Source organism: Columba livia, chromosome 5 (genome assembly GCF_036013475.1).
Source record: "Columba livia isolate bColLiv1 breed racing homer chromosome 5, bColLiv1.pat.W.v2, whole genome shotgun sequence".
NCBI lineage: Eukaryota > Metazoa > Chordata > Aves > Columbiformes > Columbidae > Columba > Columba livia.
Window position 1 is genome coordinate 37,655,813 of NC_088606.1, and position 22,728 is coordinate 37,678,540.

The 22,728-nt window shown below is 40.5% G+C and overlaps 1 protein-coding gene across 9 annotated transcripts in view; it reads left to right on the plus strand.

Moving 5' to 3' along the window:
- SMOC1 (SPARC related modular calcium binding 1) overlaps window positions 1–22,728 on the plus strand; it is a 132,663-nt gene that overhangs the window by 73,207 nt on the left and 36,728 nt on the right. For 5 of the 9 annotated variants that reach the window (XM_065064433.1, XM_065064426.1, XM_065064427.1 and 2 more), the window contains 2 exons: window positions 10,110–10,199; window positions 14,861–14,941. In XM_065064433.1, the coding sequence (XP_064920505.1) occupies window positions 10,110–10,199; window positions 14,861–14,941 (171 nt within the window). The remainder of the gene's footprint in view (window positions 1–10,109; window positions 10,200–14,860; window positions 14,942–22,728) is intronic. The other 4 variants (XM_065064435.1, XM_065064428.1, XM_065064432.1 and 1 more) reach the window with 1 other exon arrangement.

Consider the following 22,728-nt stretch of genomic DNA (forward strand, 5'->3'; position numbering starts at 1 on the left):
TTGATCTCATCACTCACTTCACAGTGTAACACTGACACTTTGGAGGTGTTCCCATTATGAAAAAGAACTCCAACAAACATTCCTAATAGTGTGTACTGCAACTCTTGCTGAAGGGGGACTGTGATTTACCCGCCTCTTATAATATTGCTGCTCTGTTTTCCTGTGTTCTGTCTTCTCCACTTGTCCTGTGAAGCTTAGTGCTGGGACTGTCTGTGGCAGCTGTAAACCATAGTGCTTCTTCTGAGTCACCTTCCTTTTCTCCCTTTTACTATGGACAGTGCTCCTTCTTGGGACAAGATGGCCCAGCATCCCCTCTGTGGATTGGCATCACCTTTTCCAAATAATTTGGTTGTAGCCTATATTGATATGCACTTGGATACAACTTTTCTTACACAGATGTAAGGCCTAATTCTTCTTTATTCACTGTTTATTACAGCTGTTTTATTTCCTTTCAATTGTTTATCTCCCTAAAGAATAAGGATATTCCTATTCTTCCTCTCCATTAGCTCGATTCTTTAGAGAAAAAGGGAAGTGCTGGATTTACAACCATATAATTGCTAGGTTGCGTTTACCGCAGCAAGGCTTTTTTTATGCCAGTTGACCCATGAAGGTGTCTGCTGGTCAAAATGAGCCTTGGAGACTTAGTTTTGAAACTGAGTACCATCCCCACAGCCAGCTGCCATCGTCCATTAGGAGACGTCATGATTCTTCAGCAAGCATGAGGCAGTCATGATTTTTGGTAATAGGTATTTTTTAATGCTGTGTACCTATGGCCAGTCCCAAAAGCCATCCAGTCCTCTTGTTGCTTTTAGCTATCCCTTCATTTCTCCTGGGGTATGTGTATCAGTAGGGGATGACATTAGACTTTTGAAGGACAATGAAGTATGCAGCTGAACAAAAAATATCCATTGCTTCCATAGGGAGCCTCTTTCTGCAGGTTCTATGAGTTTTTTAGGTTTGAAGGGATTCTGATAGCTTTCTTGTGTGTCATTGTAGCTGAGCTTTTTAAGCCACTGAAATTGCTGCTGGTACACGAGGACAATAGCCACGCTTAGTGCTGGTTGCAGCTTCTTGTCTTTAGCTGTGTATAATACTGCTTTAAGCTGAGAAACCTTGGTCTGCTGTGACAGGCAAGCTGTGATCCTGTCTGAAAACTTAACCAGATGACACAAGCAGAGCCAGAAACTGAGCTGGGACTCTGAGCTTTGCTCCACTTTGCTTTCCTCAATAAGCAGTTGAACTAGCGTTTTTTAAACATGCTCATGTGGCTGGCAAGGATGGGCTTGCAGCTTGTGTACTGCAAAATGCCATGTTCTGAAACGATCTGCAGTGAAATAAACAGGTTTGCATGTGAATGTATGTCATTCACGTGTAGCATTTCTAGACAAGCTGTACAAGCAAGGCCAATGGACTCTAGGCCAAAGAGAGCTTTTAGTGTTGTCCCAGCTGCTGCCTAGCTGATTTCATGAAGTATATGAAAAATACAAGGGAGGATGAATTCTGACACAGTGGGATTTGGAATTTACTTGTTTTTCAATATGAAAGCATTGCACAGTTTATACAGCTATTAAGAAATTACTTTTTTATTATCTCAGCAGGGGGGCAAGAACAGCAACAGGATAGAAAAGATGCAGCAATACCAGGGCAACACTGCCTTCTTCCAAAGAATTCTGACACTTTGAGGGAAGGGAGGAACTTGGCTCCAAGGGCGAAATGGTAAAATCTGGTGCAGTGGAAATAGTAGATTAACAAAAATATATGACTTGCATCTCAGCAGCTCCCTCAAGAGCCTTTAAATGGATGATAAGCAAATTTTTTGAAGATTTTGCTCTTTTTTTTTTTTTTTTTTTTTCCTTCTGGAAATTTGAGCCACTTCGGGAGTGAATTGAAGGGTTTGACTTAAGACAATGAAAACCATTGCCAAGCTAGATGCCATTCTTCTTTGGGAAGGGGCATAACTGAAGGAGTTAAGGCTTGGTTCTGTAGGTCAGGGCTGATGACAACAAAGTTTATTTCTAAGTCATACAATGCCATGTGATTTCTGTCTGGCTTCACAAATGAAACTGCTGCAGGGAATGGGGAATGTTGGGGGAGGGTGAGAATAACAAGTCTCTGAAGATGGTGGGGGGACAATGCCTTCACAGCTTGAGAGTGATTTCACATTGATCAAAACAAAGCTTTTTGTGCAACTCTAAAATGGAGATGGTCTCAAACTACCCTGACTTTTACTACCTGCTTTTTTTTTTTTTTTTTTTTTTTGGAGATAAAGTTCAAATCTGGCTTTGGACACTTATTTTCACATCATGTCCAAATCTTTGAAGAAACTTGTTTTGCCTTTTGGGTGGGAATTTGATTGTGGAGTCTGAAAACTGTAAAATGGCATAAGGTAAATCTATGTGAACTTACAGGTCTTCGCCACCCAGGCTTCCTTGTATTTGACCTTAGAAATGGTCCGTTAACCAAATAGAAATCTGATCATTTGCTTCTATGTCCATCTCTTATGGACAAACTGCTTTGATAGAAAAGATCTCAGTATTGGACTTTGGCTGCAAAATCAACTGAAAATTCTAGTTAAGTTCAAAACAGCAGGACTGTACAGGTTCCTTGTTCTGAATTACCTCTGTATTTAGGCTACTTGAGAGATACTGCTGCTTCTTGTTCAAAACTCCAAGCCTCCAAAATTGGTTAAGACTGTGTCTTACTGTTCACAATTTGGTGAGAAACTGGCTGAAACCCAAGAAACCTTTATTTCACAGGTTTTGAGGTTTTGAACCCCTCATTTATTACTTAATAGAAAAAGAATAGACTTGTGTACTGCAAAGTCACATAAACTTGTGGCTCCTTGCTTTTGTCCCAAATTGTTTGATAGCACTATAGCTGGGATTTCAGCTTGAAAAAGGGGAGAGCAAAAGGTGTGTCTCAAATTTGAATTAGGTGAGTGCTCTAAATGCTAAGTTTAATTATTCTAAGATTCTTGCTTTGTATTCTGCTTGGAAGCATGCCCATATACCTGAGGAAAAATATTTGAAGTGCTATATTTCTATTAGTGGGTTAAAACAACAGCTTTTCACAAGTACTGAAACAAATTTACATCACTAGAATGTTCACGACCAGCTAAACTTAATTCTTCGAGCCTTCATGGCTGATGCTTGTTCCTAGAGTAACGTGTATGTGTCTCCCTGCACTGGCACCAAAATTCATAAGAGTTTTGCCATGAAAGTGATAAAGTATAATGGCTTAGTTTTCAGCTGCATTGTCCTCCATGCAGCAGTACTAGGAAGATTATTTTTTTTTTCTTCTCATCGGCAAGGTTTACATAACTTATAGAAGTGACTCAGGTATTTAAGTGGTAATTACCATAGGGCTTGGTTCAACCTGCAAAGTTCAAATCTGAATCTGGATCTCAACTTTCCCAGAGGCAGGGGGGTGTGTTTGGACATTGTGTTGGTTTGACCTATTATAGTGCAAACTCTGAAATGCAGGTGCAGATGTGGACTGGCATTCTGTGCCTTCCCAAGTATGAGACATACAGAGCCACTTGTGTTGTTTAAACTGACTCCTGTTAAATGATACATAATTGAAATAATATAAAACTAGATCTCATTTTGGGGAAAGTGTCTACGGTGTTGTGTCTGAAGGGTAATATCTTGCTGTGCCTTTATTTTTCAAAAGGAGCTATTTGCTGAAAGCTCCAAAGAATGAGAAGTTAGAGGGCAGGTTTGTTTTGGCTAATTACTGTAGAAGCACCTTGAGAACTTAAGCAGTAAATGAGGACTTTGAGCTTTTGGGAGATCCTATCTGAATCTTGGGATTCAACAATATTAAAGCTGCCAAATCCCAGAGACTATAGCATCGCTATTAATACAGAGTGCTGCTCCAGACCCCTTTTGACACGTTTGCTTTTGAAGGACCAGGCCTAGGAAGAGGGAGCTCTTTGTTTTCAGTCAGAATAAACTCATTGTACACCCAGACAATTAACTCTTCAATCGACTTGCCAGCCTATGTAAAGCACTCTGCTCCCCTCTCTATCTCCAGTTCTATTCAGACACTTAAGCACACCAATGTGTTTTTGTTTATTATTCTTCAAAAGTCCTTCACAAGAATAGTCAGAGCGGATCAACATTGTCCTCCCAGCAGCATTTATCTCTGCCTGGCAGTGAATGTGTCAATCAGGAATCAAAAAGCCAAACAGAGAAGGCTTTGAATTGTGTCACGGGGGTCAGAGTTACTTCCAGCTGTCTGTGCGTGGGATAGGCTTTCTCGCACGGTGAAGAATTGTGCTGCCATACAAATGCACTGACTACATTGGACCACAAAGTCCTCAGGGCTTGAGTGGCTTTTTTCATGTTGATGCACCTGCAAGGGAGATGTGAGGAGGAAGCGGGGGGAACTAATGCTTTCCAGAAGGCGCAGGGAAAGGCTCCTCATCCTATCTGGATGATGCCTGGAATGCAGTGTGGAAGTAAACACAGCCTGCGTCTGCACGGCGAACCAAGTAGTTGATGTAGGAAGGGAAAAATCACCACAGTGACAGCTCAAGTCAGTCTTCACAGTTAAGAGCTCCCTAAGCCATGCAGAGCCCTTTTATGTTCAGCACTCAGGCACATTTTCACCTTTTTAAGCAGAACTTTTCCATATTTTGGTCCATGTCCAAGTGTTTGTGGATTGTTCTATCCAAAGGGAAACACATTGTTGCTGCTTCTTAAAATGAAGGCAATAAAAAGTGAGAGCTTGCTTTTGCTGATTTGGTTTAAAAAGTTGTGTATGTGTTTTTGTTTTTCTAACAGCTATGGTATCTTCATGCATAGAAGTAGAAAGGGGTGTGAAGACCTGGCAGGGAAGTCTCTCTGCTCTGGTGCTTTTCCATTTCAACTGCTTGGCAAGAAATTATTTCAATTTGGCTGGGTTGTAGGAATTTAAGGGTTTTTTTGTGTGTGTGTGAGTGCTAACTTTCTGCACTTATATTGGCAATATGTGTCTCTGCATAAAAGTTGCATAGACTATTAAATTAATAATGACTTGCTGAAACTGTTTTGCTTGACGTAGGGAAGGATTGTGATTAAGGCAACAATTTGCTCAAACCCTACAATACTGGAAGGGACATGTATTTTTGTGTAAGACCCCATGTAGTGCAAACACAGGTTTTGTTGTTTGTTTTTTAATGGTTAAAACACCACCCCCAAGCCTGAGATAATACATAGAATTGTCAAGCGTGTAAAATTGCATCTTCAAAATTTAGGAACTGCACAGATACAGGGAGCTTGAGTTGACCTGGCAGGTCTTTGTTGCATTATTTAAGCCACAGAAAGGTGTATGTGTGCTTTCAATCCCTCAGGAGTGCTCAAGCCTCCCTTTCCCTTGGTTTGACAAACTCACTAGAGGTGGGATTTGCTGCATTGAATAGGACATGCTGAGAATTCACTTGTCCTGGCTACCTGTGCTCTAATTAACTTATTTAGCTTCAGTAATGCTATGAAATGGCTCACCCAAAACCAGATGATGGTAAGTGAAGGCATCCCATGACACTTGGAAAAAAGGCTGCCTCTTCCCAGGGCAGAGCTATCTATTTAAAATTATCGTCCTCTTATTCTCTCAGGCTGACTCAAAGTCTGGGAACAGTTGATGTTTGAGCTGTAGGCTTACAAAAATGCTAGAGTTTGTACAATGCCTGGATGGTTAACCCCGTAAACATTAGCACTTTTTAAAATGGTAGAAATGTTTACAGAGTGTCTCATGGGTTCCAGTGAGAATATTAATACAAAAGTGGTGTACTGAAGGTTGAGGTTGCTTAGGAAGAATATAGGCCTTTGTCTGTTAATGTGGTGATGCAAGTATACAGATGACTTTTGTAGTAGGTATATTTTCCTGGGTAGGAGCTGTGATATGGGAGGTTAATTATATCACTTAACTTTTCCCTTTTCTCCAGCTTCCATGAAGCAGCTTGAGGCAAGAACAGTGATTCACAGCAGCAGACAGTTACTTCACATTTTTCTGCAGTAATTTATGCTTTTTCTATGTCATGGAGCTTACTTTACTTTTCTCCTGACATAACTAGAGTTTCTCATGGCCTCAGCAGCTGTCATTCAGAGGAAAAAGATCACTTTAAAGATCACTTTAACAGTTGTCTTTCACAAGAACTGAATCTCCTTGTCTCTTAGCCTCAGTGTATGTGGTAGTCAATCCAGATGTGGATGCTTGCTAGATATTCTGCAAGGATAAGGGAGGGGAGCCTTAGTGGGAGCATGAAGAGTTCTTGCCCACCACTAGCCATAGATCTGGATGCACAAATAATTGTCCTTGAGTTATTGTCAGGCTAATGCAATAAAAACTGTCCTTAAGCTTATGAGCCTCTGACAGTAGTAGTGCAAGTGGGCTTGTGCCTTATAGGTGTGGTATCTTAGTGGGAAAGTGCATTAGGGACTGTTGTTTGGACCTGCCTATTTCACTCTTATCAGTGATAAAATAAAAATACCATTTTTAAGTTGACACCAATTGAGTCAGAAAAATCAATTCAAATTTCACAAGTGTAGCCAAGGAGGAGGCGGCTCTCTGGAAAGGAGTTTTGTGGCTTGAAAATGATGTCCCCTCTGAAGGTATTTTGTTGAGTCGTGCTGTCTGTATTCAGTGGTTGTCTTGTAAAAAGAAAGCAGGTATTCACGCTGGGTTGTAAAAGATGGAAGAGAAGCGTGTCAATGCACTCTTCATCAAGGCTCTGAGAATATTCTGTAACCAAGGGAAATTATCCTTGATGGTTCTACAGTACACGAGTTCCTGATCTGCAAGCGTTGCCATCTAGAGGGATTAGGAAGCACCTACCTAACCATTTTTTGATCACTATGTTTGTGATGTGCTCTACATGAGGAAGTATTGCAGTTACATGCCTTTTTTGAAAGTGTGGAATTTAATAGCTTTTTGAAGAGAGGAATAGATTGTACTTGATCAACATACTTTATTACCTTTGGCTCCAAAGCAACAATATCCTGTACATCTTGTATAATATCACAGGGAGACCCCAGGTCTCTGAAATAGCTTGTTTTTTCTGTTCTATATTAAAATGCTTCTTTAAGGAATACAAAATGGTTTTTTTCAAAACGTTCAGGTATGTAAAATAGAACTTATTCCTTGTTTACCAGGAGCAAACAGCCCAGTGGAACAAATGTTCAGTGTGATGAATGGTGTATTGAGTGAGAAGAAAAATCAAATGAGAGTAGCCAAGTATTAGGGTTGTTCTTTTTGCCATAAGCTAACTTAAAACACTGAGACCTACTGAGAATTCTCCAGTTTTAGAAATAGATTTGATAGTTTCAGACTAGGAAGCTGGCAGCTGCAATGAGCATGGTGTTTTTAATAAAGTGCATTTTGTGTGACTATTTCATGACCCTTAAAGAAATAATCAGAAATATCCCTGGCTTTTGATTTTTGACATATGGTGATTGTAATTGGAGGGCTCTTGTCTGCTGCATTTTTTTCTTGTATGTGTGATGAAAGTACTGTATTGTTCCAGCAACAGGGCAGTAATTATACTTCCCTCTGTTTGCAAAACCCTTAATACTCTACTGGGTGCTGCTAGGATGTGGACTTAGTTGACAACTTGGCCTTAGTAACCCAGTGAGGAAATGATTGTGTAGTTCACAGAGACATTCTACTGAGCTTACCCCTCAGTTCGAAGGTTACTTTGGTATTTTTGTTGATTTGCAGCATTTACTAATATTCTGTCACTGTTTAATACTCCTCAGTAGTTTAATGGGTAACTATACAAATACTGCTACAAAATTCTTTTTCCTTAAGAAGAGTATTTCCCAAATTGTAGTTGCTGCTGTCTCTGTTCCTCACACATATGAGAGCCTAAAAGAAACTCCCTGAACCTGAAGTGTCCTGAATTCTGGCAAAGTTCACATAACAGTTTGGATAAAATGCTGTGGCTCAGATCCTCTTCTAATTTTTCTTCATTATTGGCTTCTGAGTTGCTGCTTTAAATCTGAAAAGAAATTCTGTAATTACTTGGTGCAGAAGTATTCACAAGAACAATAGGAATAAACTTATTATCATATTATCATACTGGTAATTTTTGGTTTTATGCCAGGTCTCTTCCTGTTTTATATGACTTAAGAATTATTCACCTTTCCTGTTGTTCTACAAGTACCTTTCACAGTTCTGGGTTGGTTTCTCAATCTGTAAAACAAATTATGCTGATTACACACTGCTCACTGCTTCATTACAGCATGAAGTGTCATCCTAAATAAACAACAAGACGTAGCTCTGGTTTCTGGGATCTTGCTGAACCAGAGTAGCCTATTCTGACCAAAAAATGAAGATAAACTATTCTACCCAAAGATTTATTAAAAGGTCAAAATCTTCCTCCTTGTATATTAACCAAAATTTGGGGAATTTTTCCAATAAATCAGTTGCTGAGACTTTTAATGAAAAATACTGCTTATCCGTGTTACTGGTAATACCCAATAACAGGAAAACTCAGAACAAGTGCGGAATGGTAAGTATTTTTTCTTCCAAATATTTTTTGCTATGCTGGCAGTTAAGCAAATAATCAAATACAATGATGAAGAGGAAAAATGACAACAGGCTCTCTTGCTCGTTTCTGTCAACCTTCTTTACTTCAGTGGATCTCTGAGGCTGAAATGGAATTACCACCACATTTTTGCTCTCTGTGAATTAGGTTGCTTTCCGTGGAAATGCATAAAATTAATGATCTGTGTAAGAGGTGTTCAGGCTTTAGCTCACTTTTTAAAACTGCAAATACAGGTATGGGTGGAAAAAGAGTCTACAAGCCTCTGTATTCAATCTCTCCTTTTCCTTTCCCCTTCCAATGGTCTCTTAATTTTGTAATTTGGAAGTAATGTAAGGGGAGGCTTAGGGCAGTTATTGCTACCTCCAGGAGGGGCTGTCACTTGCACCTTTCCTTCAAATGTTGCCAGCCCTGTGCATCTGATAGTCATGGAGATGGTGGCAAGCCTGGCTTTTCTGGCATGGGCTCCTCCCTCCAACTGATTTTTATGGTGTAACTTTACAGTTTAGGTTACTGCCCTCCTTGCAGGTATCTAGTGTCATCTTGGCCCATAACATATGCAAAAGATAGATGTTATAAATTTTAAGTTTTAAAAGTCACTGTATTTCAAAAAGGGAAAAAAGGCATTTCTAGGCTAATCTCATCTTAGTTTATAGCCCAACAATACTCTGTTTTCTGATCTTGCAACAGAACAACAGACTTTCTTCTACAGACTTTTTCCAGCTTACCTTGCTCACAGTTTAAGGTTTTTCTCACTTAATGCTATGCCACTGTTCTAATGCTGTGTAAAGATGCTCCAAGCTGGGGCTTGAAATCCAGATCCCCCTGAGTGCTGAGGAAATAAGACTCATCTTGAATCCAAGCTGGGCCTGTAGATATGATGGATAGGCATACTAAGCCAAATAGACTGTGAACTGAACACTTTTCCCTGTGGTCCATCTCTAAATATTGAGATTTATATTTCCTGTGGAATCTTTTTTGGTTGAAGCTTTTAATTATGAAAGACTTGTGGTCAGAAGACATGGAGTGCTTTTACACATGAAAAACCTAATGTAAGAGAAGTTATTTTTCCACAATTTTACAATTAGAAGACATTGCCTTGATGTAGACATTGTAAGAAAAAATATTTGCTATTGACCGTCCCTTTCTAACAGCTCTGCAGTGAATGCTGGTGCCAGGTTCTGCACAGGTAAGTTGCAGAAGAAGGGTTTTACTTTTGAACAAAAAGAATGAGAAAGGGACAGTGGGACAGCAATCTCCAGAGCTCTGCTGTCTCAGGAAATGACCTGTGTGGGATATATAGCCACCTGAAACTCAATAGGTGATTGCCTGATCAGTGCAACAAGGGGAGACTACCAGGTGATGCACACCAGTAGTTTGTGGAGGGAGTGTGGGGGGGGTCACATCTTTTAAGTCTAAGCATAGTGCTTGATGCATGCTTGCTATATAAAATGTTATTGCTGTTAGCGTATACTGTTTTCATTCTGTCTGTCTTCTGTCTCTTCTGGACTTGGCCGGGCCATGTACAAATCCCAATCATTCAACAGTACTGGAGAGTAGATAGTATTTACCTCAATAATGGTAGTTTCTTTTCGTTTCTTTTTAACCCTCAATTCAGATGACGGTTCGAAGCCGACGCCTACCATGGAAACACAGCCTATTTTCGATGGAGAAGGTAAGAGCATCCCTTAAAATAACAGCAAAAAAGCTACTTTCCTCTCCCTTATCCTTAGGATTTATGGCTCAAATGTTTTCTTTATCCCTTAAAGCAGAAAAGCCAGTGAATCTCATAAGTTATCCAAATTTCACAGTGCCTTTGGGACCTTAGGCATTTTCCCTAATCCTTTTTCATCCCCTCCTCTTCCCTGGAATCCAACAATAACAGCACTTGACCACATTCCTGGGGTAACCTTGGAAGAAAAGGTGTCATGGCAAAAAATCGCATTGAGTCAGAAGTGGCAACTTCCTTACCCCCTCACTCTTTCCACCTTCATGGTACCAATGCTGGGAGCTTCATAACTTCTGCAACACGTTAGAGCTTCACAAAAGGGAGGGTAGTGCTAAACCACAGCTTGTGAATGTTGACCTGAAAAAAAACTGCTGGGAGGTTTTCTTATTTAGCAATTACTTTCATTGACGCACATAGTATTGAAGCAAATGAAGTCAGTGTCCTGTGCCCACTTAATTCATGGCCTACCAAGGCAGTTTCCATCTCAAATGGGCTAATCTTGTGACTGCATTATTTTGAACAGGGAATATTGGACATTAGTCCATTGGAAGTTTTGAAATAAGGATAAAATGGCTGTCATTACAGAGGGTTCAAGCCTTTCACACATACAGAAATGCCAGTGGGGATAGGGGCCCTGGAATAGTGAATGGGCCTACTAGCAGCTGCTTATATCTTGCATATTGTTTAGAAGTAGTGCATGTTTTCTACAGATTTAAACCCACAACTGTTATAGCCAAGCTGTGGGCTGAAATCTGAACCACTCTGTGACCCATCTGAAACTGTGGACCATAAGGCGATGAGGCTTATGCATTTTCATAGTGAATTGCTGTACCTGACACTTTTAAAGACTGAATCAAAGGCAGAAATGAAGACTACTGAGCAAGAGTAGGTGGTGCTGTTGATACCTCCTGCCTTCTTGTAAAAACAGGTGATGAGGTAGGGGTTTTGGTGCTAAAATAAGATGCTTTAATGGCAAGATACTGTAGTCATGTCACTTCCATTTAGTGATCGTAGGTTTGTAAGAACCTTTCTGTGAGCTTTAAGAAACAAAGCAAAGCCCTCAGAGAAAAAATTGTTCTCAAATAAACAAAGGAGACTGAAGACATGCTGACTATCTCTTGTTTATATCAAAAGAAGGTTCTTCCTGGCAGCAAGCCGATGTTGTATTAAATTGCTGTTCATAATCACAAGCTCCTGGCCCTTTAAGTTTTCCCCTGACAGGGTGCCCATAGATTCAAAGGAAAGAATGCACTAGTAAAATGCAGGAGTGAGCTGATCTGGTTAACACAGCCTGCTCAGAAGCTCCTTCTGGGAGAGACTCAACAGTTTGGTCATTCAGATAGAACTGGGCAAAGCTCTTGAGAGATGGTGCACTGAACGGACCTTTTCTGATCCTTCTGGTGACAGGCAGTCTGAAAAAAGTCTTCAATCAGAAACCTTCACATTGATTTGTAGGTGAAATCAAGTCTGATAAATGGACTTGGACCGTATGATGAAAGATTGCCTCTCACGAATCTTGCAATATATTATGCAAGACCTTATCTCCTAGACTTCTAGAGAGAATGACTAATGCGATGGCTTCCTGTTCTATTAGCAGTGTCCCTTATGACTTGGGAGAAGAAAACGTGACAGGCAGGTTAATCAAGCTATGCATCAATGAATAACACATTTTCAGTTTGTCACTCTATTTTTGTCACCCCTGTTAGTAAAATAGGATTAACTGGATTTCAGTGGTGGTTGTAGCAATAAGCACAAGAAAATCCATTCTGGATCTTTGCGTAATCTGCTACCTTTGAGCGTACTCTCTCCAACAGTGGCTTAAAGTGGGTGCATCAGGAAGAGTGTAAGAAGTCTTTAGCCAAGAGAAGAGTTAAAGGGGACCTAATAGTAGCCTTCCAATACCTAAAGGGAGGTTTGTCAAGAAGATGAAGCCAGGTTCTTCACAGTAATGCATTATGAGAGACAACAGTCATAAATTGAAACAAAATGTTTGGACTTGATGTAGGGGAAAAGTTAGTCACCCTGGGGATGATGAGGGAATGGAACCGGTTGCTCAGAGAGGTTATATTCTATCCTTCCTCTCCAAGCCAGTTGGATAAAGCTGTGAGCAACCCAGTCTGTTCTTACAGCTGACCCTGTCTGGAGCAGAAGTTTGGACTTAGATGCGTCAGGATGTCATCTTGAACCATCTCTTGATTCTATCTGAGCAAATATCACGATGTTTCACTAGAATACTCTCCCAGTGTCTTGGGTAGATCTTCCCGTACTTGGTGTCTGACATGAATGTTAGATGACAAAAAAGGGCGAAACAGTTATCCATTCACCTATCAGGTCTGGACTCTTCATAGATGTTCAAAGGAGTTTAAGTCCAAATCCCATTCAGTTTCAGTGGGTCTGAGATCTGCCGGGCTCCTGAAAACCTGCGTATTCAAAGTCAGGCAACCATGGTGAAGCTGATAGCAACATGAATAGACAATAAAAGTATGGAATTTATTTTCATGCTTTCTTTTTTGGGTGTGTACCTTCAATCCACAAGGGGGTGGGGGGTTTTTTAAGGGCATTAAATACCCTCAGCTGCCCCTGTAATGTGTGATACCTGTTGGACTTCAGCTTCTCCAAGATGGTTTACCTTTCTCACGTTTTCACCTACATTAGAGGATGATGAAAGTTCGCATTTCAGGTGTAAGTTCCCCTCCCACTCCCTACCATCGTCCCTGAGGGCATAACAGAGCAGTGCCAGAGATACAATGTAGGTCATATAACTTAAACTCTCCTGTCCAAGGTTTGAATCGTAAAGCAGCTGTCTCTTTAAAAACTACTTCACTTCATTACAATATGGATCTCAGCAATGTTTCTAGTGAATCTCCTCTTAGGACAAGATTTTCATCTGCAGGAGAGTGTTTTATTAATGGTCTTTGCTGTAGTTTTAAATTTTAAAAAGTTGTATTCCCTCCCGCATCCACCCTCTATTTAGTTTTGGTGTGCAAGCTGTATTAATTTCCTAAAGAATAACTTCTTTAAACATCACCTTTTATTTTGGTTAACTTCACTTTTTAAATCAGGGGGAATCTACTCTTTCCACACATCTGTGTTCAGAGAACTCTGTATTGCTTACCTGTATTCCAAAAATGTCCAGGTTAACTGGATGAAAAATGCATTTTTATGGTACATCCCAAAGGATTAATTTCTTTTTCCTTCTCCTCTTTCCCCACAATTCCTTTTTCTGTACCTTTCTACCTCACTTAAAGATATGCACCATTGTGTCTCTAAAGGCCCTGACCCATTCTTCAGCATCTATTGACTTTGTCCCTATATTTTCAGATGTAGACATGCCTAGTCCATACAGTGCAGAGCCAGAGCTAAGTTTAATCTCAGATCTAGGAGTTTGGATCTAGCACTTTGGTTTATGGACTTCTACTTTTGCACTTCTCCCCTTCCTGCTCTCACCCAGTGTTTAATTTAATATAGTTATCCCCAAAAAAGGCCCAAAGTATATAGATGTATGTATTTATAGGAGCGCATCATGACTGAGTGATGGTAAAATAGTGTAGTGAAACCTGCAGATAAGGCAATATTTGTTAAGTCAACTTTTACTACTGTTGGAATATCAATGTCTAACCTAAATTTCCATGTGAAAAAATGCCCTGAACATGATTACAATAATGTCTATAATTGATGTGGCTGCAAACATTTGGTAAGGAAAAATTCCCTTTTGTTTTTCCTTCATGCTCTTATAATGTATAGTCAGTTCCTCTTGTAGTCAGCCAGCTCCTCCCTTGCTGAGCAGACCCATGTAAATGTCAAAAAGGGAGCAGGAAAAATCTTGTAAAAACTTCATAGAGGAACTCAAGACAAACTCCAGGATCTAGTATTTAAGGCATGTTCTTGTGGAAACTGAACATTTTTCAGAAATATTAGTTCTGAAAACGTCACCTTAGGTGCTCTAGCTGTTAGTGTAGGCTACCGCTTTGCTCGTTTCTAATCAAATGCTGATGTTGTGTAATTTCTGTGGTTTAGGGCAGATTCTGGTGTGTTTTGAAGTTGATTGTAACAACTCAGATGGGAGGTGCCCAAAGCACTTTTTTTTTTTTTTTTTTTTTTTACAAATTGATGTTTGGATGTCTTGGTTGTAGTGTATCAGACACACTTTTCTAATGAGAACTTGTTTTTTTTTTTTGTTTTTTTTTGGTTTTTATTACAGACTTCCCTTCAACTCTTTACAGAAATATCCTCATTTCTCTGCCTACTTTGGTGGAAACCAATACATACTCTAGCACGCAACATAACCATTGAGATCTTTAAGTCTTGAGGAGAAAGGTTTAGTCTTGAGAATTTAGGAAGTGGGGGGTAGAGGGAGGGGAAAAAATGGTTTACCAGCAGAGTGCTGCTCTCTGGAATAGGAAGATAATGAGAGAACCTTGTGAAAGATTTACAAACAGTGGTTCATAAGAGATGGAAGAATTCCCCAGGGGTTGAGCCAATATCTACAAAGAGGATGGATCAGTTAAGGCATGATTGTAGCAAGCATCTTGTCCTCATGAGCAACAACCGTGTGTATTCACTAGTTGCTGTAGTTTCTTTAAGGTGGTTATTTTTTTCTCTTTCAGAAATCACAGCACCCACCCTTTGGATTAAGCACTTGGTCATCAAGGATTCCAAACTGAACAGCTCCAGTATAAGGAATTCAGGTAATGTTCCACCTTTTTTTTTTTTTTTCTAAAAAAGAAAAAAGGGTTTATTTTAGCTAGGCTGCAGTCCCTCACTGGCTGTTCTTGTTTCATTCTTTTTTTGTTGTAGCTATCCTGCTGCTTTTCTGTGTTGCAGGACTTGAATTGCAGGCTATAAAATAATTTCAGATAGTATCCTTTTCTGTGTCCAGAAGGCCACAGTCAATTTGTGATGAGTGATGTTTCTGTTTCCCCAAACCATAACTGGGGAACCTCATATTTCTTCATCTGTTAATTCATCCCAGCCAGCTGTCATCTTTATTCTGTTTGCTGTTCGGCAGTCTTTTGTGGATGTACAAACTGATGCATTTGGCTCTGAGATCTGGCTTGTGGTTTTGGTCTAAGCAGTTGAGAAAATACAGAGAGGGTCGTCTTCTCTGGCAATTTCAAGATTCTTCTCTGCAGGGAATGTTTTTTGATAGAGAAATGATTGGATTATTTCACAACTGAAAGTAGGTTACTTATGTCTGAGCCTGAGTGAATGTTGAGATTGTTTCTGTGGGTAACAGAGTGGATGAGGGAAGACTGAAGCGTAAAAATACCCCAACAAAACAGCAAAGAGAAGATTATGACTGTGAGTGGGAAAAGGGGGAGCAGGAAGATGTGAAGTTAGGATGTAAAACTTGAGACTGGAGATGAGGGTAAAATGTGTGGAGTCACTGAAATCACAAGAAACTGGAAGAATCTGAAGAGGAAAGTTAAAGATTCTCAGTAACAATGGTTTCTATCGGAGAAAAGAAGGCGGCAAAGGGAATATCAAAAGAGGAAAATTGCCTTAAGTAGCCATGGGTTTATTTTAAGGTTTAGATAGGAGCTGCTACTATTGCACATATTTTATGAAACAAGGTATGCTTAGAACAGGTATTGGGAATAACTTCAGTCCCCAGAACAGTTAAATTGTGATAGCCTGAAGTACCTCATCACCTGGTATTTCTGGATTAGCTAGACAGCATTCAGGGCACTCAGCAGTTCCCTTCACCTTCCTGTGCCTCTTCCTCACTGCAGGGTGAAACCAGGGCTGGGTTAGGTGAGGTTCTCTTTCTGCAGAGTGAAGAAGGGCTCTTGGCAGGAGGGCATCCATCATTGCCCAGAGCCCAGTTTTAGCAACAGTCTCCTGTGCCTCACCTCCTGACTGTTTTTGTAGCAGGGTGGAATGTGTAGGAACTGCCAGTGGGAATCATTCAGAAGCTTCAGATGGTGTAGGAGTATCAGCATTCTTTTTTAAGGATGTCTTTCAGAAGAGAGCAAATTCAGCTTGCGTTTTGTGAGCTGCTGGGAAAATCAGCAGCTCACAGTGCAACTGCAGGTGACAGTTTAATATTAAAAACCCTGTGTAATGGCTCCTGCTTTTCTTCTAATGCAGTGAACCTGGTAGCTGTGACGGAAATAAGAGTTCCTAGATCTGGGTTCCAGGAGGCTGCAAAGGTACTTGGGAGCAGGAGGGTCTTTGGCTTGAGAGCCTGTCTCCTACCCTTTCTTGGCCCAACAGAGCCAAAGTAAACTGGCTTTTATATTGTAAAGGTGATTGTTTTGTTCAAGTGTTTTCTCTGGAAGCTGCCTTATGTAAACTGAAGTTTTGGTCTCAGAAGGGTTCCTTTTGTGAGTTTACTTTTGTCCACTTTTTTTTCAGTTGGCTCTGATGTAATTTCTGTTATTCAAACAAGATTATTATGGGTGCATGCTACAAATCAAAAATGAATGTTCTTCTGGAAAATTCAAGAGTTCTGTAAGAGGTGGTTTCTACAGCAAGCTAAAAGGACATGTGTGGTTTATCTGACTCAGCCTTACTGATTGCCCTGACAGACACTCATTTGTTGTAGGATCTCATTAAGAGACTGGCTTGCCAATTTTTAACCCTAAATTTCCACATTAGACCATGCAAGTACATAGCCATCTCTGTTTCTCACACTGAATTATTGTTATAAAGAACTGCTGTGTTACCAAAACAGGGCTGTAGTTTAGCTGATATTAGGTGTGGGCTATTTTGGGCTGTTTCTTTCAACCAATGAAGCCTTGTCCCCTTGTTTGGTATCTTTAATTCCCTTTATCTATTGTCATATATGTTAAAAGGCAAAGTAAGGTAGGTGGGATCAAACAACAATGAGATGGGAAGGCTAATTGTGATTTAGAATCATATTCTTTAAATGTCTTCAAGTCTGTTTCGGCTGAAGATGGTGAAACAGCTGTCATGAGATGGGTATGCAAAATTAGGGGATGTTTTTAATTGCTTTTGGCCCTTGTCAGCTTGAAATATTAACGTTCAACACATTTCTGATTTTTTTATTTATTTTTAAACAGTTAAGGTAAGTTTTTCTAGGGCAAGATGGGATTTTTGTTTTATTATTTGCTCAGCTATATTGTCACTCTGAGTTTGCATGTACTGTCTTGAAGCAGATACAGCCTGGTATCCTCTTGCAGCAATTTAACGGGATCACTGAAGTTAGAGGTGAGAAAAGACATAGTAGGGCATCTAATCTACTGCCTTAGTGAATGTTTGTACTGTATGAAGAACAGCATTTTCTAGTGTAGCATAAATGCATTAGGTGGTAAAGATTTCACTTCCCACAGGAAACTACTCTGCTGTCTGAACTCAGTTTTTGGATTTTACTTTTTGTAATATCCAGCCTAACTTTTTTTTAATTAGTCTCTAAGTTCTTGAAAGCCTGCCCTCTTCCTTGGGGTTCTTATACTGCAACACTTAACTCTGATCTCTCTCCTCCCTGTGGTGGCTATAGAGCCCTGTTCTTTGCAGTGAAGTCCATTAGATACTACTGTCAGAGGATGCGTGCTGCTCTCTAATCAGCACTGACATTGGACATACTGGAAAGCTAGCACCATCACTATATCAAACAATATCTCCATATTGCTATATGGAGATGAATAGGCTCTGTAATTTGCTGTCATTGTCTCTAGCCGACACTGGGCTTCTGAGTGAACCAACTGCCAGGTAGCTGAGTGGTGTAGAGCTGGTGACACCCCATGTTGCACACACAGCCTGTGTCTCATAAGAGCTGCGTTTGAAATCTGAGTGTTCCACCTTCCATTTAGTGTTGACAAACAGAAGAGGTTGTCCTGAAACAGTCCTCTCTTGTGGAGAATCTACATTTTGCTTGGCATGTGTAAATACTAATTAAGCTGGGGATTAGGAGAAGCAGAATGATTCTAGCCTGGTGATTAGAGCACTTGACTGAGAATCTGTATATCTCCAGGCATTCTGCCAGTGAATTTTTCTGTGCTAAATAAACCAGCATTTACAGGAGGGATTGCCAGTGCTGTTATTCCAGCCTGCCTTAAAGAATGAGATGACAAGTAGATCTCTTCCTCAGTAGAGCTAGATGCAGGTTCAAATTTCCTTGGCCAGAGGCAGGAACCAAAATATGAATATGCTCTAACATCTGGACTCTTGAGTAGCAGAAAAGTTGTTTTTCTACACTTAAAAACTAAGTATTCTGATGTTATGAATCCTAACAGCCCAAAAGTCAGTTTTTCTTTTTGGGGCAAGTGGAAGATGTATATCAACACAATATTTTTTTTTTCACTGTGGCAAGATGACAAAAACACTTTTTGATGTTTGTTTTCCGTTGATTTTTCACCTTCCCTAAATGTGCACACCAGTGTGTGTACACACATGGGTACCTCATACTAAGCCTGTTATTTAGCCATTCTCTCTGTGATGTGTCACTTATTTTTAACACTATCAGAGCAGGAGGCAATACAGATGGGAACTCTGCAATGGCCCTTCTGTAATCAGCATGGGTGGGAACTGTCTTTTCATTCAACTTCTACTGTTTTAGCCTCCTGCTCTCCTACCTCCTCCTCCCCCACCTATTCCAGCCTGCAACAGTCTGAATGATTATTCTTTTAGGTTTCTTAATCTAGGGAAACACTTGATAAAGTATCCTGCTTCCAAGAAAATAAATCTAATGGCTGCCTGTTTGGGAGCACCCCACCTCATCCAAGGAATCCATGGTTGTTTCTTATTTCCAGAGCTGGGTTGTCTCCAAAACTATTTGTGCTACTTAGTATTTGGTTTTAGTCAGCAATAGATTCCAGCCTGTATCCAGCTTACCCTGACAACCTTTAAGAAAACCACAGAGTGATGTAATGAGCTCATGCATGGAAAAATAAACAGCTCTAGAGAAACTAGCAGTAGCAGCCTCAAGTAAATATTCTGCAGTCACTGGGGTTTTGAACATGACGTTATTTGAAAGGAAGAATGACTAATATATTAAGGTTAGCAGCTGAAGACAGGTTTGTGTGTGCTTAGTTAAAAAAAAAAAAAAAAAAGGAAAAAAAAAAATAGCTGTTTATTTCAAAATCTTGCCTGTTGAATGGGGGCCAACTCCATGTGGCCTACTCTGTTCAGCTCTGCCACTCAAGCATCATACAGGCATCTCATGTGACAGCTTTCCAGTGACAGAGCTTTCTGCTGTCAGGAGCTCTTGGTGGACGGAGTATAACTTTAAAGGAGACTTGAAAACAAGAATGGTGGTATTCGTGTTTCTTTTTGTTAATTGAATTCACGCAGAGCCCCAAGTTTAGGGCTTCTTAAAGGGATAAACAGCTTGAAAGCTGCATGAGTAAATACTTTTCTAAGAAGCAGAATCAGACCCCACCATCCACCCCAAAGGGAGTCTGTATACTCTTGGGTGCAGTTTGTCTGCAGAGATCAGGACCGTGAGGTGGGATGTGATTATATCAAGTAGCACTACCAGGACCTGAGTTCTCTGGTTTGTCTGTGTTCCTTCCTTAAAGTTTTGGGGTTTTGTTATTTGTTTGTTTGGGGTTTTTTGTGGTTGTTGTTGTTGTGCTGGTGTGTTTTGATTTTTTTTTTTTTTTTTTTTTTCTCCACTTGCAGAAAAAAGGCAAGAAAACCCACATGGCACCCCAAAATAGATCCCTCTTCCTCATACTCACCTAGAAAGTGATACCATCTTGCTTCATGCCTTTCTTAAGGATCAGAGATAGTGATTGCTTCTAGGAGGAATGTACTTATGGTATGTTGTCTTAGCCATATGGAGTCTTTCTAGAATCCCATACATTAACAAGGAGTCTGCTTTCTATATTGAGAATCAGTGTAGTTCCTTCTGAGTCAGACTGTCAGGTGACTTCAACCAACATAGAACAGGACAGGGCCTGTTGATTTGCCTTTAAAAAGGAATATGGCAGTTTTGGTGGGATACACTAAAAAAAAGCCACGGTTAGACAAAAGTTTAATTTGTTATTAGGACTTTCCTTTTTAGCAGTGAGGACTAACCCCAAGGAGCTTGAACACCTATGTTATTTTCCAGAGTAGTGGGACAGTGTACCCATTTGTGTTGAATGTACAGTTATTTGGAGTTGGAGCAAATTTCCTTGTGCCTTGGAAATGTGGAACACTGCAGAGACTAGGGAGCCACAGCTAGATTCAGATGAGGGATCCCAAGCTTCTTGGGAAGCAAAGCACTGTTTTGAACGGATGCAGTTTCTCACCTGTCTTTATCCTGTCTTCTCAGCATTCTCCTCCTCATTATTTGAAGATGTGAGACCATGGGCTTCTGCTTCTCTTGAAACTTTTATTCAGCTTTCTGCTACTACTAAACTATTTGTGTTAGTTCCAAACTGACTGGCTGTCTCTCAGTGCCAGATGTGTTGATGTTACTGTCCGAATGTCTATTAGAAGACTGTAGGCTCTTCCCCACAGTCTGTGGCTGGTTGGTGTTATTCAGGACACCAAGTGGAGGAGATGGGTGGAAGCAAAAGTTGATCTCTATTTGACAGGAAAGCAGGTTGAGAAGGGGGCATTGCCAGGCAGAACTGTACTTTAGTGACATCTTAATAAGAAGTCACAGTGACATTGGAACTGGGGAATTTTTGGTGCCTGGGAATGACATCCTAATGCTGACTGCAGGCCTCCTTGGTAAACATTTTGGTGCTTCCATCTCCTCTGGGCGTAGCACCTGGGAGTTGAACTTCCCCATAGCTGAAGACGAAAAAGAAGTGCCAGTGATAATGTCAAAAACAAGAGGTCATGGGAGAGAACCAGTGAGTCTGAAAGATTTTGCCTTTTCTATTGTCCTGTGTTAATGTGTGCCCTTGGCTCTTGTCCTTCATCTTAAGTCAGTGCCTCCTAGTGCAATGCTCCTCTGACCTGTCAAAACTATTGTGCTGAAATCTACCTACCAGAACTATTTATCTTCAGACCTTTTTTATTAGTCCTGCCACTCCTTTTTGTGAAGGTTTTTTTTAGTTTGGTTTTGAATTCATTTTAATTTAGGTTCTGGCTTGATATCAAATGAAGCAATCTCAGGAGAAGCTCCTGTTGAGTATGATACAAAAAATTACTGATTCTATTACATTTTCACAGCAAATCTCTATGCTCTTCTCTGCTCATTTCCTGCTTCTTTGCAAGCCAAAATGTGCTGTTTCTCCCTTACTTTCTATCCCTCCTTTCCATGCAACTCCATCTGTGCTTCAACCACCCCTTCTTGTCTCGGCTGCTGTTTGGGAGGCCTCTGTCTCTTCCTTCCTCCTGCAAGTTCTGAGAAGGTACCAGCTATGTGATGCGCAAGAGTGATTCTCCCACAGTCTTGGGGAGTATGTAGGGGAGAGCCGAACCAGGGAGAATGGAAGGATCTAAGACCAGGACCTGTCCCAGACAGCCAGCAAACAAAGTTATAAATAACATACCATTGGGGGGCAGTTAATCTGCTCTATGAAAAGGCGCAAAGTATACAAGTGGGAAAAATAACATTGTATAATAATCGGCATGCAACCGTAGGTGTTAAACCATATGCAGCTAGGCAAATAAATGAAGGTCCCCCTGAGTGCTGTGTGATAAATCATTCCCAAAGAATTCAGTCTCTCCCCCCTCCCTATCCCCCAAAGAAAGAAAACAAATTACTCTAGACATGGAGTCATAACTGCTACTCTACACCTGCCAATTAAGGTGAGTGGACAGAGAGCAGCAGGAGAAGGGCAAAGATATAAGAAGCTGGGGTAAAAGGGGGAAAAACCTCAACCCTGCATTTAAAACCACTGAGGATTTGGAGGGGAAACAAAAGGAAACAAGCTCCAGCACCAGACATTATGTGGACATACAGGGGACAAATGAAGAGTAGAGAGGTCAACTTTATGGATTTTTTAATTTACTTTTTAGTAGAAGCTGGTTCGTATTGGAAGGGTTGCATTGATTCGATGGAGTAATTCCTTGGCAGCAAAGTGCTCTTTGCTGTATGTAATAGCAGCATTCTACACAGGTTTGTATGTGGATCTGCACTTCAGACACCCATTTGAACATATTTTGATGCCTGCAGATAGACTATGTGTACTGACTCTTCTTGGCCCTCTTGAAATTTTCCTGTCAGTTTCACAAGAAAGATTATAACACTTCTAAGATGCCACAGATAAGGAGGAGCTGTTTCAAGGTATTGATTTGACCTGCACTCCAAGATTCCCTCTGGAAAAGGTTTAGACCTAGGTTTCTCCTGAAACCAAAAGCCCTGGTGGGGGTTGCAAGTGATTTGCAAGGACACAGCTGAAGAAAAAAAGGATTCAGTGGTATACAGATAAGCTTATCCCTACGAGTGTCTGCTGCCCCCAGAGTTGTTCAGGGAGGCCATGGATATCACCGAGTAAGGCACAAGGCAGTGAGGAAGAAGAACTGCTGGAAAACCCTACCCCTTCCATGAAGGCTTCCTTCTTCTTGTGCTAGGATTAGAGTGAAGAGGTTCTCCATTTTGGTGGGTCTTGGACATGGAGTGAAGAGA